This window comes from Ascaphus truei, chromosome 2 (assembly GCF_040206685.1).
Source record: "Ascaphus truei isolate aAscTru1 chromosome 2, aAscTru1.hap1, whole genome shotgun sequence".
NCBI classification, from domain to species: domain Eukaryota; kingdom Metazoa; phylum Chordata; class Amphibia; order Anura; family Ascaphidae; genus Ascaphus; species Ascaphus truei.
Genome location: NC_134484.1, coordinates 78235438 through 78253300, shown reverse-complemented (window position 1 = coordinate 78253300; position 17863 = coordinate 78235438). Strand labels below are relative to the sequence as shown.

Genomic DNA, 17863 nt, shown 5'->3' with positions numbered 1-17863 from the left:
GTGTAGAGCTGCTGCTGTGTGTGTAGAGGTGCTGTATAGTGAGTGTAGAGGAGGTGCTGTGTTGTGTGTCTAGAGCTCCAGTGTGTGTGTGTAGAGGCACTGTGTTGTGTGTGGTGTGTTGTTGTGTGTGTGTGTGTGTGTGTGTGTGTGTGTGTGTGTGTGTGTGTGTGTGTGTGTGTGTGTGTGTGTGTGTGTGTGTGTGTGTGTGTGTGTGTGTGTGTACACAGAGGGGGCGGCAGTGTGTGGATATAGATATCTGCAGTTTAAGAGTATATAGAGGTTGTTTCATGTATTTACCATTTTATTTTAATTAAAAAAATCTATTTAACTATACAAAAGTGTCTATTATTTATGAAATAAGCCTACATTTAGCCTATAACAGTAATAATCCCCTCAGAACAGGGCTTTATTGGCCCGTAATGCCCTGTTCTTCGGGGATTATTACTTAATTGACATACATATTACAATGGAATGTAGCAAATTTCCCTCTCTTTGTTTAAAAAAAAACAAGTGTGTCTGAGTTAGAAGTAATTTTTCTAGATATCCATCAACCTGACTAGATAGTTCCTTAGCAGAAAATTAAAGTATTTTGATTATTTTTATGTTACACAGGCCCCTCATTTTTCCATCATATAATTTCTCTAATGGTGAGTAGTGTTGAATAATATGTCATCACTCCCCAGAGGGGGGAAGGAGGAGGGTAAAGAGCAGAACAAAGGGAAATGGAATTGGTGAACATGAAAAGGTTTTTTTGTACCGAGGTGAAATCTTTAACACAGCATATGCAAATAAGCATGCAAATGAGTAATTAACACCAAATAACTTTTTCACCTTCACTATACACTCGGCCATATTGGGCTACCATTGGGTTTTTTTTTATCACGATCCCCAGGCTGGCGTTAGCCTACTTTAACTATGTATATAATGGCCACTACATAGACAGGAAAGATAAGACTGCCCAACCTAGACAAAGTGATACAAATACATAATATTAACATAATATATTGACCCCTTTGTAGCCCAACCCCCAACTAGTCACGGTAAACCTATGGGCTACTAAGGGGTTAATATGTCCACATATCAATGCTCTGTCTTTTTTTATTATTATTATTATTTCTAGAGGGTTTATGTTGTATATTAACCCATTGTATGCCTTCAGGTATTCCTTTGCCATGCATTAGTAGCCTCAGACATCAAAGGGGTTAAATAATTTGATATAAGAAATGCTATTGCATAACTCTGTAGTATAAAAGTGGAATATCTCCTACCCCCCTTCACAACTGCATCACTAGCGCTGACTATTGCGGATTTCTATGACCTATTTCTATCACTAGCGATGATGAAATGGAAATGAGATGAACATAGCTACGCATGTATAAATAAATAATTTTCTAGAAAATATCGCTTCAAACCAATTTCGTAATAATGCTCCATTTAACCGCAGCAATATGGGCCTATAATGAATTTAGCCCTATGTGTCTTCTGTGTCTTCTAGCCACAGTGTAACAAAGTGACACAGGATTCCAAAAAAGAACACTAAACGAAGATATAAAATGTAATATAAAAAGTGTAATACTGTATGCCTACCTCATGTAACAGCTGGTTTAACGATCCACTGGTCATGTATTCGGTCACAATTCCTAGAAACTCAGGCTCATTGCAAATCCCCAAAATAGGAAGAATGTAACTAAACCTGGCTTTGTGCAAGATTTCAGCTTCTTTTAAAATTTTGTTTCTTTCGCTGCAGAAGGGGAAAAAAAATATGTTGCAAGCAAAATACACGTTAAAAAAAATAATAATCGCACATATACAAACCAACACATTGCAAGTGTTATTGAATCAGATACATTAAGTTTTATATTTCTTAGGATAAGAATGTAGGACATACCATGTGAATTTTTTTCACTATTGCAGTGCAAAGAATAGAATGGATTGACACAATGTTTTTACTTGATCTCGGTTGCATTATATGTAATAAGATTTTTAGTAAAGGTGGGTGAATCTGTAAAAATGAATCCCATTAATTAATCATGGGGTTATGCGGGAAGCTTGCAGGCAGTCGGCAGAGGCGACCGGGCATCAGAGGTCCGCGGCGGCTCCCTATGCAGGGTACCGCCATCTTGGTAATAGCCATGAATGCGCAGTATACTTCACGAATGCGCAGTACACTTCTGCCATGGCGACACAGGGAGGAAGCCGCCGGAGCCACGGTAAGTTAGGTTAAGGCTAAGGCCCCACTCCCAGAGTCAGCGCACCCGCACTGCTGACAGGCGGTGCGCTGAGATACACAGACCGCGATATGCGGTCTGTAGGGAGCGGGAGCCGGAGCGGGAGGTGGGCGGTTTGACAGGGAGGGGGGGCGTGGCTTGAGCGGAGGGACCCGCTACTCTCCCCCCCCTCCCTCCACGGACTCGGGCTGGAGCTGGAAAGTAAGTTTAAACACACACACGCAGGCACTCATTCATACACACACACACACACGCGCACACACACACACACAGGCAGGCACTCACGCACTCATACACACACACGCGCGCACACACAGGCAGGCACTCACGCACTCATACACAGGCAGGCACTCACGCACTCATACACACACACACACACACACACACACACACACACACAGACAGAGGCAGGCACTCACGCACTCGTGCACACACATACACACACAGACAGGCACACACACAGAGAAAGGCACTCACCTGCTTTCACTCCACACTCCTCCCCGCTCCCCGAAGCCTCTCCTCCTCCCGAAGCCTCCCCTCCCCATTGGCTCACAGCCACACACGTCACGCGTCAAAGCTAGAAAACACCATTCTCTGGTGTCTCCAGCGGCTGACGCGCGACAGCGTGTAGTCAGCTGTGCAGCCAGTGGGGACCGGGACCGGCTCGCGAGGATTCCCCTGCTGGTGAGGAACTCGCTACATTGCCGCCCGCGCCAACGAGCGCAGCGGGACCGAGGCCTTACAGAGGCCCTGCAGCTCCCCCGGCACTTAATTTAAGTGCCTTCGGGAAGCGCGCGGGGCCTCTGTAAACCCCGCGCCCCCCGTCGGCAGTGTCGCGCCCCCCCTGGGGGTCTAGGATACAGTACAAAAAAAACTGACACACAAACATAGTTTTGCAAATGAGAACATTTCCTCAACCAGATTACAGCCCATAACTCAGTGGTACTTTTTATTTCACTGGCTTTCAATTCCTTTCACTGTAAGTGTTCCACCCTCATTTCCATCATACTCTTAAACCCATCAGTTGCCTCCATAGGTCTGAATAAGGCAAACATCAATAACTGTATACATTTCAAATGTGAGCACTCCCTTTATTCCTTTCCTGCTACCAGGTTCTGAATTTCAGCCTCTTCAAAATCTTGAACACACTCATGCAAACATCAGTTTGATAATATTGAACTCTTGAAAGTCAAATATTTCACACGTAATTGAATCAATAAGTTAAAAAGCTACAGTATGTATCTCCTGCACCAGGAACATTTATATCAATTGGCATGAATTTAAAAGAGAATATGGGACGTGTCTTTGCTTATCGGAAGGGTGCTGGCCTCATGTTTTTGGAACCATTCACCAGACACTACTCACCTCTCCACCAGGTGGCGTTCCATTGGGAAGGACTTTACAGCCACTTGCACTCTCCAGTCCATGTGGTAGGCTCTGTAAACAGTCCCATAGGCTCCCCTGTTAATAAACCCCAGATCAGAGAGCTTCTGATACGGGATGCACTGGAGGGAGCTGCTGATACTTGCGGCTTGAGGAGTCACGCTTTCCTCTTGGCTTGGACAGGTGAGGCCACTGGATGAGCTGGAGGACCCTCTGCTCTCATCACTGCTGCTCAACATACCTCTATGAAGCGGTGCACTGATGAAAACGGGAAAAATGCTCCAGAAACTAATGTCCAAGTGGCCTTGCAACAAAGTTATCAACAGCTTCAGATGTTCTTCCCGGAAGACAGCCTCCTCCCTCTCCCCGGCCCTCTGTGTAATGCAGGAAAGTTACAGTGCGTTCCACAAGCTGAAAGTGAAAGGAAAAAAGCAGAAGTTCCAGTTTTCTCACACGCAGACTGGTTCCAATAATGACAGGCCTGGAAGCAGGGGCAGCAGCAAAAGTTACAAGAAAAATACAAAATGGGTATTGATTGCAGTCATTAGTTTTGCTCGTAATCTAGGTGCAAACAATCAGGTCCCTCTTCTTCTCGGCATCCTCCAAACCTTTGGGCTGAAGCTAAATGAACCCCAGCTCAGTGTACACAAGCTGTAACAATGCAGCAGGTACTGATACTGACACAAAGGCTCATGTGGGACTCAGTGGGGGAGGTTGTGGAGGAAATGAAAATGAACTTTTAGAAGTAGAACAGACTGAGCTGTGAGCATGGTGATTGAGATTTAATAAAACACCTGCCCGGCTATTACATATCCATTCAAGTTTTGTTTTCTAGCAGACTCACAAAACCTAATTTTTATAGTGATGTAGCGGTTGTTCTATTAATGTTGGTTATTATGCAAACACAAGAAAATAAAAGTTTAGAGATGGCAAAAGAGAGAATATACAGTATATATGTGTAGCAATACTACATACTGTAGCATCTTGAATAGAAACATTAATGCTAGTACAAGTCACAACATATAATGGTGACTTATTATAAACTTCAAATACATAGGCTGATTCTTTATATAGTTAAAGGGGTTTTATTCTTACATAGCTACATACAATATATACATAACAAAGTAGTAGAAATACATGTAACTGCCTTTTTATCAAGATGGATGTGTAAAGATGTCTTTATTGTACGCAAACTTTATCTACCCACAGGTTCTTCATGACACATTTTAGGCCACAGCAATTGAGGAACCAGCTCCACCTACCAGTTCCCTCAAGTAAGGCAGAAATATGTGTATCTGTATTCACTTTTTTTTGTTTTATGATGTTTTAAGGTATGTTGTGTATTAAAATGTATGTACTGTATATAGATAAACAATTGTGGAGAGAAAATAAATATCCAATAGATTGATCATTTATTGTGTTAGACTCCCTTAATTTCTGTATGCTGTGTATACTTGATGTGATGTTGCATGGGTACTGCTGAGTGATAGATGTAATAACATCTATCATGCTGTCTGTCATACAATACTTAAGAAATAAATGGCATACATGCAATGCTTTACTTCTAGTAAAAGTACAATATTTGTAGTATATTTACTTACACATATAGAAATATCATATTATTATTTTCATTTATATGTAAAGAGCCAACATATTCCGCAGTGCGGTACAGTGGGGCACAGAGTTATGTATATTACATAAACAGAATAACATACCAAATAAGGACAAGCACGTGCAAAAAGATACAAAAGGTAGCAAGGGCCCTGCTCGTGAGAGTTTACAATCTAAGAGGACTAAGTGCTATGTTGAAATAAAAGGCAAAGTGGCTGCTCGTTGTGGGACAGAGTATCTCATAAATCATCACATACGCATATATAAATTATTAGATGTAAATTTCCATTTTTTAGAGTAAAGAAGTTGCCACTCAAGTAGTCTTAATAAAAAAATGTCCAAATGATTTATTGAAGATACTGTAGATCGACATTTTGGTCCACTTCCGGGCCTCACTCAAGATACACAAGTAACAGGAAGTTGTGGTATAAATGCCCATACAAGTTACCACAAAGTGAAAAAAGGCGCCAAAAGCGTTATGACGTCATTGCTGCAAATGCAAACTGAACGTAAAGTGACTGAAGTGTTGCAAAACATTAACATACACAGAACATAATATACAATTTAAATAAAATGAAAATGATATACACAACATAAACCCATTTTTGCACTGAGGAAGAACTCAAGTGTCCGTGATCTACTGGTTCAAGCTCATCTAGTTGCGATGTATGCACCTTATTTACTAAAGAACATTTTTGCTCCACAAAAGCAGGGTTACTACAAGTGCAATGGTTGTACCACCTGTAGGAGTGGAATGATTTAAGGAATATCATTTAAACACCCTTATTCTCCAAAGAAATTAAGATCAAAGCACACTAGACCTGTTACAGTATGAGCTGTACTGTATATAGCCCGTGGGCGACGTACGTACACATAGCTCAGAGGCGAAGTACATATAGCGTGGGGGCGACGTATGTATGTATAGTGCATGGGCGACGTATGTATAGTGCGGGGGCGCAAAGTACATGCATATAGTGCAGGGGAAACGTTCATGCGTATAGCGTGGGGGCAACATACGTACGTACGTATTGCGCGTGGACAATGTACGTATAGGGCAGGGGTGATGTACATATGTATAGTGCTGGAGCAAAGTATGAATGTATAGTTACAGTAAGAGACAGACCACTGACATAATGTATTTTGTCAGTGTAGCCTGGTATACGTGGGAAAGACAGACCGGACCTTTTGGGAACGTATAAACAAACATAGATCCAGCATACGATTGGCCTTTAAGAAAGGTGAAACGTCGAAACCGGAGGCACAACATTTCCTGGAGAAAGGTCACCAACTATCCCCTTTGAGGTATATTATCATCGACCATGTGCTGAGACCCACACGCGGAGGGAATACCTCCAAAATGTTACTCAGACATGAGGCACGATGGATTTATAAACTGGATACAGTGATGTCTAGTCTTATTAATGAGGACTTCAAACTTGGCTGCTTCTTGTGACATACTATCCTTCACATTGATTTTCCATCAAACCAATTTGTTTGGACTTACTGTGTGCACTGGACTTTGAACTGGACAGTACTTTACGCTATTCCACATGCATTATATACCCTGTTGGAGCACATAATGTGTCTAGCTTTGTACAAACCATAGGGATGATATTTAGTGGATAATAATGCTAGTTTATTGATTGAACATTATTGCTAACTAGTCCATATTTCATGTACGTTAACATATGATTATTGCTTGATGCCTGTCAATATTTAGGTCTGTTCTGTTGAACTCTGGAGTCCGTAATGCGAGATGGTGCTGTCCATATCTGAGTTTACGGTTCTAGATATTTGACTTAAGGCACAGTTTATATATGTATGGAGATCCAATATACAGTATGACAGAGACCGATAGGATCTCAAACTAGAAAATATCTATAGTCAGCCACTTACCTCCAAAAGAGGTTCCCAGCAGATTAACAGAACACAGCAGTTCCCAGCAGATTAACCTGATGTTGGCTGTATTTTTAATACAAAGATATGTGATCCCATACATGGATGTGTAAGGTTTAAACACACAGCATGAGTTTTTTCCACACAGTATGTTTGTTCTTAGCTCATATAGCATGACTAGCTAAAGGATTCATCTTCAGTAACACATTACTCAAATAGTGTTCCTGCATAATGTTACATTCTGGTTTGACATACCGACTTAGAACATTGTAATTTAAAGTTGATTTAATTGAACACATTCTGTAACAAACATAATATGACACAAACATTTTGGAAAGAGATAAACCTGTATCAGTGTGTCAGTATCTGTTGAATCATTTAATGAAATACATTAGTACCAACAGATGTAATTATTTTTCTATAAAGAACAATGTGATATGATATTATCTACATGTAATTATTCTTAGGATTAGTATGTTTTAATGTAATTTAAATTGTATATTATGTTCTGTGTGTGTTTATGTTTTGCAATACTACAGTCACTTTACGTTCAAGTTGCATTTGCAGCACTGACTCATGACACTTCTGGTGCTTTTTTTCACTTTGTGGTAACCTGTACGGATATTTATAACACAACTTCCTGTTACTTGTCTATCTTGAGAAAGGCCCGGAGTGGACCGAAATGTTGATCTATCTTCAATAAATCCTTTGGATATTTTTTTTATCAAGACCACTTGAGTGCCGACTTCTTTAGTCTAATGAATTGTAGGTGGTATACACTGCAATGCTGTAACGGATCGGGGGACACGTGCCTCTCAGCGGGTCCCCGTCACCTCAGGCCCCACGGCGGCTCTCTACCCTGGTTCCCCGCTGCCTCGGCCTCTCACCTGCACCGCCCCCATGCCGAGCTGTTCCTCCGAGGCGCACACCGCATCTACACGCACGCGACCGGGGCGCGCACACGGCAGCCTTACAGAGGGCGCGCGCACCCGATCTTATCAGCCCTCCCGCGCCGCTGACGACGCCCCCCATCGGCTGCAGGCGATTGCCATGAATCACAAAAGCAAAGAAAAAAGCGGGTGCGCCAAAAGATAACCTCTTAAAATACTAATCTAGCTACTGGCCGTTCCTAGCAACCAGCGGAGGTTGGGTGAGCATACCGAGCATTGGCTCACTAACGGCACCCCTCAACACCATAATCCCCCCACGATCTGTGCATCCATCTAGGGCCATTCCTCTGGTCACAGGACTATGATCTTAAACCAGGATTTTTTCCCTGTTGTTATCCCTCTGACTTTCATCCAGCAGCAGCTTGCTACGATCGCCTCTCATTAGTGCAATAGATCCTATTGATTTTTTTATTTATTTTTTGACATTTTTCTGACAATTGTTGTTTATTGTTTGTTATCATATCCTGTTACAATTTATTATAAAGGTGTTTTTTTACCATCACCCGTTTGACTGCGCTTCCATATTTTTTCTTCTTTTGATTGCCATGAATCACACCCATGTCTCCCTCCTTGCTCACCTGGACCTATCCCTGCGTTCACCCAGACAGGCCTCCGATCCACCCCTTCCTACCATTGGCCCTCCTACCCCAGTCTGCCCTCTCCTTCCTCGCTCTGCATAGCTTCTCTGTGACTCCAGTGTGCAGTGTCTATGCCAAGCTCTGTTCTCTGTTACAGCTCTTGTTCCTGTCCCTGCCCCTGTTTGGATACCTTTGGATTGATCTCGGCTCTGTTTGACTACGTGTACCTCGCTACCCCTGGACTCTGCTTTGGACCTCACTACGCTGCTTTCTCCTGCCCCTGACCCACGGCTCTTGGACAATTACCCTCCGACTTCTGGCACCCCTGACTCAGCAAGTATATCGTTAACCCTTTCTCACCAGGCCCGGCAACGCATCTTACCACACTCTGGGCACGCCCTCACTGCTGTGGGTGCGTGTTATACCCTTACCCACCTCAGTACTGGGGACTGGCCAGGTCTGCGGGCATACAGGCGTTACAGATGTAGGACCTCCTTTGCTGAGCACCGGTGGCAAGTATTATGCTTTGATGAGTTCACCACACAAAAGTAGCATTTCCATTTGTTTACATTTATTCTAGTTTTAATAATTGTGTTGATACAGCTGTAAAACTATGTAGTTCTTCCAGATTACCTCCATCAAACAGGCGGTCTGAAAGACATGTTCTGGGGTTGGTAGTGTTGATACTGCTGCTTAGTAAGTAATCACATTGCATCGTCGACACACCACATCTGCCAGAATGCAACTTGTGTAGTAGCCACAAAGCAGCAGAAGCTACAGTAGAAGGTCTTTTTGTGGTTCAGTCCATACTGCTATTTAGTAAATCCCTCCCCCCATGTGACTGGTCTATAATTGTGTAAGTGGGACTATCTGTGCAGAATGTCTGTTTAAGTATTACTGTACATCTCGGGTGCAACCGCAACTAAACAGTTAAGGGGGGACATGAGCGTTGCTTGTACATACTGTATAACAATACTGCTTTATCTTGTAAGAAAATATTTGCGCTATATTTGGATTATATACAATAACCCAGATCCACAGAACTCCATTAGTTACTTAACTATGCACTAACTGACATTAATGCATCGTTAACTGCTAACAGTTATCTTCCAAGAACCAACAATTAGGCCTGTCTTATTGCTACGATGGCATTCTGTTAACTTTAACGGTCAGTAGTGTTAATGGTATGCAAAGAGGTATGGAACACCCCAGTTAACACGGGACCTACTGCAAACATTTTAAAGTCATAGCTAAACCTGGTGTTTAGTGCTTCGAGAACCTTACGCTAGTTCATTTATTTGGCCTTATCCAGGGTACTGAAGTGGCCAATTTTAGGTTCCCACAGTAAATTGCCTAAGCAATATAGAAAGCAAAAGTGAACACATAATTACATAGTAGATGAGATTGAAAAAGGGACAAAGTCCATCGAGTTCAACGTATGCTAAATTTAGACAACAGAAACGTATCCTATATTTGTATTTAAAGTAGATACAGTATATTGATCCAGAGGAAGGCAAACAAAAAACCCTAGTGAAACATTGTCCAATGATGTCTCTCTCATAATGGGAAAAATGAATTCCATCCTGACTCAAATAATGGCAACCAGATTTCTCCCTGGATCATCATCCTTCTCATGTTAACTTATTTGGTATATCCCTGTATATCTATCCTTTCTAAAAGACGTCCAACCTTTGTTTTGAAGAGATGTATTATATCTGCCATCACAGTCTCTGGTACTTCCCTGCCTCTATATAACAAAGCTGGATTATAGTAAAGTGCAACGTGTCCAGAGAAGGCACACTTATATGTTAATAAAGCACCATAAAAAAGCGCAAACAGAATTTCACTCCTAAAGTATTTTGTGTTTGACTCTTGAACTGACAAATGGATAGTTTTATTAATGCCAAACTTGCGGGCCTTACAGCGATAGCAGCTGTAAAAGCCTTTTGGTCTATCTTTAAGAATGCATTTAATTGTATTCCCTTCATCACACAATACAACAAAGAATATTTTCAGATCTAGAATACTTTAAATAAACACTGGAGTATGCTCAATCAAGACTCAATACTGTGTGACTATTTACCTAAACGGCCTCAAATTGATTTCACCAGGGCATCTAATCACACAGGAATCTGGAGTACAACATCAAAGGAAGGTTCACCTGTTCCTCCAGCAATGTTGTGTACCTTGTCTTGTGCATGAAATGCCCAGGGGACTGCTACTACATAGGTGACATGAGGCGGGGGCTAAACAAGAGAATGAACCTGCATCGCCACAGCATCACACGCGGAACAAGAGACAGTCCTGTCAGCGAACATTTCTCTGACTTTGGCCATAAGATGAACGATCTGAAGGTGGCCATACTCAAAGGTAATCTCAGAACACCGAAAGAGAGACGGTTGCATGAATACAAATTTATTAAACTGTTCGGGACACTGACTGGTGGCCTAAACCGAGACCGCAGTTTCATGACCCGCTAAAGAAGAGAACTCTTTTCCCATAAGTGCTAAATCCCATGTCTATAAATACTGTGTAATATGAAGACACACACACACACACACCTGTCTCTTACACATACAAATGTACAATGTAATTCTATCCCTATATACCAATAGGGACTACATAGTATCCACACACATTTATAGTAATGCCACACCTTCTTAGGCTGCGCTTATAGTGCCGGCGATGCAACATAACGTCAAAACAAATGTATTTCCGCCGTCGTGTGCGCTTATAGTAGAAGCAGCGTGATGGAGCGACTGCTTGGTCGCGATAGCTGGAAGTCGTCAATTTGATTTTTCCAGCAACCATAGCGTGATGTCGCCGGCGACGGCACTATAAGCGCAGTCTTAAATTTCAACACCCACCAACACCATTGGTATTCACTCCCCCTCCACACACACCTTTTGTAAAGCGCTGTATACACTGTGGGTGCTTTAAACCAGCGGTGCGCAAACTGGGGGGCACAGGAGACTGACTGTTGGGGGCGCGGGGTTTACAGAGGTCCCGCGCGCTTCCCGAAGGCACTTAAATTAAATGCCGGGGAAGCGGCAAAGGACTCTGTAAACCTCACTTACCTTGGCTCCGGCGGCTTCTTAGACGCGTCGCCATGCCAACATGACGTCAAGGTCATGAGGCGTCATGTTGCCATGGCAACGTGACGTCATGACACCGGAGCCGAGGTAAGAGGGGGTGGTGGTGTGGAGAGAGGGGAACTGCTGGCAGGGGGGCGCAGGGGAAAAAAAAGCTGTGTGTGCTGTGCACGCGCATAGTAAGTGAAACTACTTTGACTTTTGTCCCAGAAATTGTATTTGTATTGGTGATGTTTTAATTAAAAGTCAAAATACAATTTCATTGACAAAACGCAAATACATTTGACTTATAATGCGCGTGCTCGGCACACATCCCCTGTATTAGCTATTTGCACTGAGTGTGAATATGTGTGTCAGTGTGTGTGTGTATGTGTCAGTAAGTGTGTGTGTGTGTATGTGTGTCAGTCAGTGTGTGTGTGTATGTTTGTCAGTCAGTGTATGTGTAAGTCAGTCAGTCAGTGTGTGTGTGTGTGTGTGTGTGTGTGTGTGTGTGTGTGTGTGTGTGTGTCAGTCTGTGTAAGTGTCAGTCAGTGTGTGTGTGTGTGTGTGTGTGTGTGTGTGTGTGTGTGTGTGTGTGTGTGTGTGTGTGTCAGTCTGTGTAAGTGTCAGTCAGTGTGTGTGTGTGTGTGTGTGTGTGTGTGTGTGTGTGTGTGTGTGTGTGTGTGTGTGTGTGTGTGTGTGTGTGTCAGTCTGTGTAAGTGTGTCAGTCAGTGTGTGTGTGTGTATGTGTGTCAGTCAGTCAGTGTGTGTGTGTATGTGTGTCAGTCAGTCAGTGTGTATGTGTGTCAGTCAGTGTGTGTGTATGTGTGTCAGTCAGTGTGTGTGTATGTGGGTCAGTCAGTGTGTGTGTGTATGTGTGTCAGTCAGTGTGTGTGTGTGTGTGTGTGTGTCAGTCAGTGTGTCAGTCAGTGTGTGTATGTGAGTCAGTGTGTGTATGTGAGTCTATGTGGGGGTCTGTGTGTTGGTCAGTCAGTGTGTGTGGGGGGGTCAGTCAATGTGTGGGGGTCTGTGTGGAGGGCAGTCAGTGTGTGTGTGGGGGTCAGTCAGTGTGTGTGTGGGGGTCTGTGTGGGGGTCAGTCAGTGTGTGTATGTGAGTCTGTGTGTGTATGTGAGTCTGTGTGGGGGTCAGTCAGTGTGTGTGTGGGGGTCAGTCTGTGTGTGTATGAGTCTGTGTGGGGGTCAGTTTGTGTGTGTATGTGAGTCTGTGTGGGGGTCAGTCAGTGTGTGTGGGGGTCAGTCAGTGTGTGTGTGGGGGGGTCTGTGTGGGGGTCAGTCAGTGTGTGTGTGGGGGGTCTGTGTGGGGGTCAGTCAGTGTGTGTGTGGGGGTCTGTGTGGGGTCAGTCAGTGTGTGTGTGGGGGTCAGTCAGTGTGTGTGGGGGTCAGTCAGTGTGTGTGTGGGGGGGTCTGTCAGTGTGTGTGTGGGGGTCTGTGTGGGAGTCAGTCAGTGTGTGTGTGGGGGTCAGTCAAGGTCTGTGGGGGTCAGTCAGTGTGTGGGGGGGTCAGTCAGTGTGTGTGTGTCCTGCTGCAGCCAGGGGCGGGGTGTAAAATCGCGCACCACTTCTCCCCCTCCCCTTCTGCAAATTCTGCGCAACCCCCCTGAACCCCTCTTACGCAAATTCTGCGCACCCTCCCCCCCCCCTGCAGGGTACATGCGCCAGGCACGGGCATGAGTGACCGGCCGCGGGCGAGATTGCCCGGCCCACCCTTTCTTCCAGCAGCAGGAGCCAGCCCCTGTGCCGCGCGGGTTGCGCCGTTTGCCACCGCTTCCTGCGGTCGCAGGAGGCCCGCGAACGCCCACGTCAGTTAGGAGCGTGTGGGGGGAACGACGCCGCTGCCAGCCACTTCTGCGCATGTGTGGCGTCCGTCAGCGGCGCCATCACAACTGCGCATGCGCGGCATGGCAGCGGGCGGCGGAACAGCGGCAGTTAGGAGCGGCGGCTATCACCGCCGCATATGTGAGCAACCGGGTGTGGGGTGTGTGGGAGGGTGAGGGGTGTGACGGGACATGTGAGCGGAGCGGCGTCCATTACGTGACGTCACTTCCGTTTCACATTTCGCCCCCCATCTTTCCAGTTTTATCCCATCAGAGGTGCCACTAAAGAAGTTTCACTTCAAAAAGTATATTTATACACATACACACTCTTACACCACAAACATTCAGGGACCATTTAACACCTAAAGTCATAAATCGCATACTGCACAGGGGGAGGGATAGGTTTCATCCACAGATAAAATTCCACACTGTTTTAAAGTAAAAAGTTCTTGCTTTATCCATTGTAACATCGCCCAAAGAAAAGATCAGTGTATCTCGAAATCTCGCACAAATAAAAGTATTTAGTTAGCCATAGAACGTATCGAGTATTTGTTTTTTATTATTTATAGATATATATATATATCAGTATACAGTATATATATATATATATATATATATATATATATATATATATATATATATATATATATATATATATATATATATATATACAGTGGTCGACAAATCACCAAAAAATCTACTCGCCGAACAAAAAAATCTACTCGCCTCCTAGTACCACACGTGTGCTGCTTGGGCCAATATTTACTCGCCACGATGTTAAATCCACTCGCCCGGGGCGAGCAAATGTATAGGTTTGTCGAACACTGTATATATATGTATATGTATATAGAAACACAATAATTAGCGCTGAATAGACCAATGGAATTGATATTAAAAAAACGGTCTGTACACTAGACAATAATATATGACCGTAGAACAAACCTTGATAACTATTGAGATAATGTGAACGAAGTAAGAGTGTCTACATATGTATAAGCAGGCATTAAAACTAAAATTGATACTTATTAAAAGTCCACAAAGGATATAGATATTCCTGGGTAGATTTCGCAGCTTCTTGTAGGACAATCTGCATCCACATAAATCTGTTTAAAAAAGAAAAAAGAGAAGCGCGTGCCCCATAGTGTAAAACTGTAAAATATTTCAACTTGATAAGACATAAGGTAGCACACTCACAAACGGAGCTAGAATATCAGCATGTTAAAGAGATAATATCTCTAATGATCACTAATCTGCAACAGATTGCAGTCCTCCGGTATCAGTCACAAGAGGGAGTCCTGATGGGTCCAATACAGCACAAATTGCCGGGTATATGGAGGAAAACTCAGCTAACAAGTAGCTTGTAGGTGTCTGCGTGCGTAACGACGTCAGTCGTTTGTCTCATCCGGGTCCCTATGCGTTTCGTCACTAGGTTAATTTAGAATGCAAAACAGAGCACACCGCTCACTAAACATAATTGTATTGATACTTAAGGACCATTCATTTATCTAATAATAACAGTGGGTGCAACCTACTGTATGTACTCGGGTTCCATGGATACCATATAAGTGATTGACTAACAAAGGTCAGTCAGTCATCCAAGAAAGTACATTTAATTGGTGCACACTAAGAATTTTTTACATTTTTTAGTGAATACAAAAAAGTGAAGATAAGTGAATAAGTGATTGAAACTACAAATATAAATAACACGTGGTGCTATTGGCTCTGTGTTGTATTGCTGCCATATTCGGTAGATTGCTGTGGATAAATTTGGTTCTAAATAGAACCACAAACTGTTGCTCTAATGACTACGCCTGTAGTGCAGTAATATAGTGTTGATTGCTAAAATTGCATGAAACCATTGGTACCATATATTTAACCAATGAAGCAAGTGTAATTAGAGAATAAACTGTAACTACATACAGGCATACCCCGCATTAACGTACGCAATGGGACCGGAGCATGTATGTAAAGCGAAAATGTACTTAAAGTGAAGCACTACCTTTTCCCACTTATTTATGCATGTACTGTACTGCAATCATCATATATGTGCATAACTGATATAAATAACGCATTTGTAACAGGCTCTATAGTCTCCCCGCTTGCGCACAGCTTCGGTACAGGTAGGGAGCCGGTATTTCTGTTCAGGACGTGCTGACAGGCGCATGCGCGAGATGCCGTTTGCCTATTGGGCGATATGTACTTACTCGCGAGTGTACTTAAAGTGAGTGTACTTAAAGCGGGCTATGCCTGTATATTGTGTAACAGGGTATGTTATTTCTGCCTGGTTTTCCCCCTGTTATGGAAGTCCCTGCTAGCTGCAGGCTTTAACAGGTTAAATCTGTGTTCTTTTGACCCCCCTTGTGCTCCTCTCTGATGGACAGGACTAAGGTGGTGACTAATGGCCTGTGTAAGCCTATCAGGGATAGGTATAGACCATGAGCCCGCCCCTCCTGTTTTCCTAATGAGAGGCAGAGCCAAAATTATGAGTCATGTTCCTGCTCTGGAGGAGAGAGGAAGTAGAGGGCTGTGAGTCTCTCCCATGGCGGGATGATCGGCCCCACCCTCGGCCTTGTGGCCGAGGGAACATCTTACCAAGGAAGATGACCCTATACTATCAGGGTCAAGCACCATACAGAGGTGGGAACCCTCTGAACCCTTGCACCGCTGTAATACCATCATGCAGTGACTGCTAAGAATAAAGCCCTTTGTTAATTATACACCAGTCTGGATTGAGTCAGTGCATGGGATGTATGGAAGATGTGCTTCAGAGAGAACTGTCTCTGGTACTATCAGAGCCCCCTGAAGGTGGAGGCACTGAACACCAAAGGAAAGAACTACAGATGACATCAAAAGCATGTCCTGATCTCCACTACATCACAGATCAGCTCAGATCTCCTGAACCTACAGGTATGCCTCAGCAACACACGGTAGCCACAGAATAACTCTCCCAGAGGGTGGGGGAAACATTGCTACAATTGCATAAAGCTAACAGTAATTAATCACAGCCCATACATTGCTTAGCATCAGAGTGCCACTGTATATGTACTTAAATTGTTCTCCAACTACGGAGCCTGAGGAAGCCCATAGGGCGAAACGCGTTGCTTAAAATCCCCCAACCTTTTTGACTTGTTGCGGCCACCATAGGGAGCAGGACACGGGAAGTGCAGAGCTCCATCCGGACGTGGCGAGAGTTTCACTGCAGCTCCACGAGCCCTGCTAAACATCCCCCAAAGACTGGCTTTTTTATTCCATTCTGACACCGCGGCTCACGAGTTGAGTGAGCGGTGAGCTTGTTGTTTATTTGTTTTTCTGAATAAAGAGTTTGGCCTTAACACTCTGGGCTGATCAATTTATACATCTCACTGGGAGAGAGAAATCACCATCAGAGGCTGGCACAAGGCCCTATCCAGGGACGCCAGACGGAACAAACAAGATACCTTTCCAAGGGTGCACTCACACTTGGCCGTGTGAGTAATAATTTTCCTATATATATATATATATTTTTTTTCCTTTTCCCTCCCCCCCCACCACTTGCCACAGAGCGAAAGCTGGCATTTTGGAATAGTGGGATCCCCTTGGAGGTCAAGATACCTTTCCCCCCAGAGTGCACCCACACATGCCCGTGTGAGTGTTTTTAAATTTTGAATTTTGATTTTAACTCAGATGTGCTAACCCCTGGTTGTATTATTTTGTTGTTTTACACGTACTACTGTTCACATCCATATGTATTTCTTCTGAGGGTGACACCACACGCAAGTAAAAGGAGAGGAACAAAACAGACGAGAGACATCACATCAAGAAAAGAAGAGCCCTGACGAGAAGCGGAGATTGAATCTACAAGGAAAAGAAGCGAGGACATAAAACATACCTTGATGCGCAAGCATTTGCACAAGGCCGTGTGAGTGTTTAAATTATTTTAGATCCACACCATCCACTTTTCAGAGTCTTACACACCTGAATCAGATTGCATTCTACTTTATTATTCCACCAGTGCTCCCCCATCCCCTTCTCTTCTTGCTTTAGTAACAATAGATAGCAGATTGCTCTTACACAAAAAAAGGCTTTGTATCAAATGGCACAATATGTTGTTCTCAATACGTCAAAGGCACATAAGATGTATCTAAGACTGACATATAGATGCTGTTGATATCAACAGCGCAGCTCCAGCATCACTGCATACAGTAGATTTAACCTTATCTAGTAATTAGTTAACATTGATCCACATGTGGCTGTTCCATCCATAGCAGCTTTGCTGCACAGAGCCCTAATTTAACTAAACTATCATATAAAAGCTGTTTCTAAGACCAGCGCC

At 43.6% G+C, this 17863-nt stretch overlaps 1 protein-coding gene across 1 annotated transcript in view; it reads right to left on the bottom strand.

The window, feature by feature from the left end:
• RIPK2 (receptor interacting serine/threonine kinase 2) overlaps positions 1 to 4310 on the bottom strand; it is a 53161-nt gene extending 48851 nt beyond the window's left edge. The window contains exons 1-2 of the mRNA XM_075582960.1: positions 3594 to 4310; positions 1588 to 1741 (exon numbers count right to left, since the gene is read on the bottom strand). Coding sequence (XP_075439075.1) covers positions 1588 to 1741; positions 3594 to 3850 — 411 coding nt within the window. The 5' untranslated portion in view covers positions 3851 to 4310. The remainder of the gene's footprint in view (positions 1 to 1587; positions 1742 to 3593) is intronic.
• Positions 4311 to 17863: the final 13553 nt, after the last annotated feature.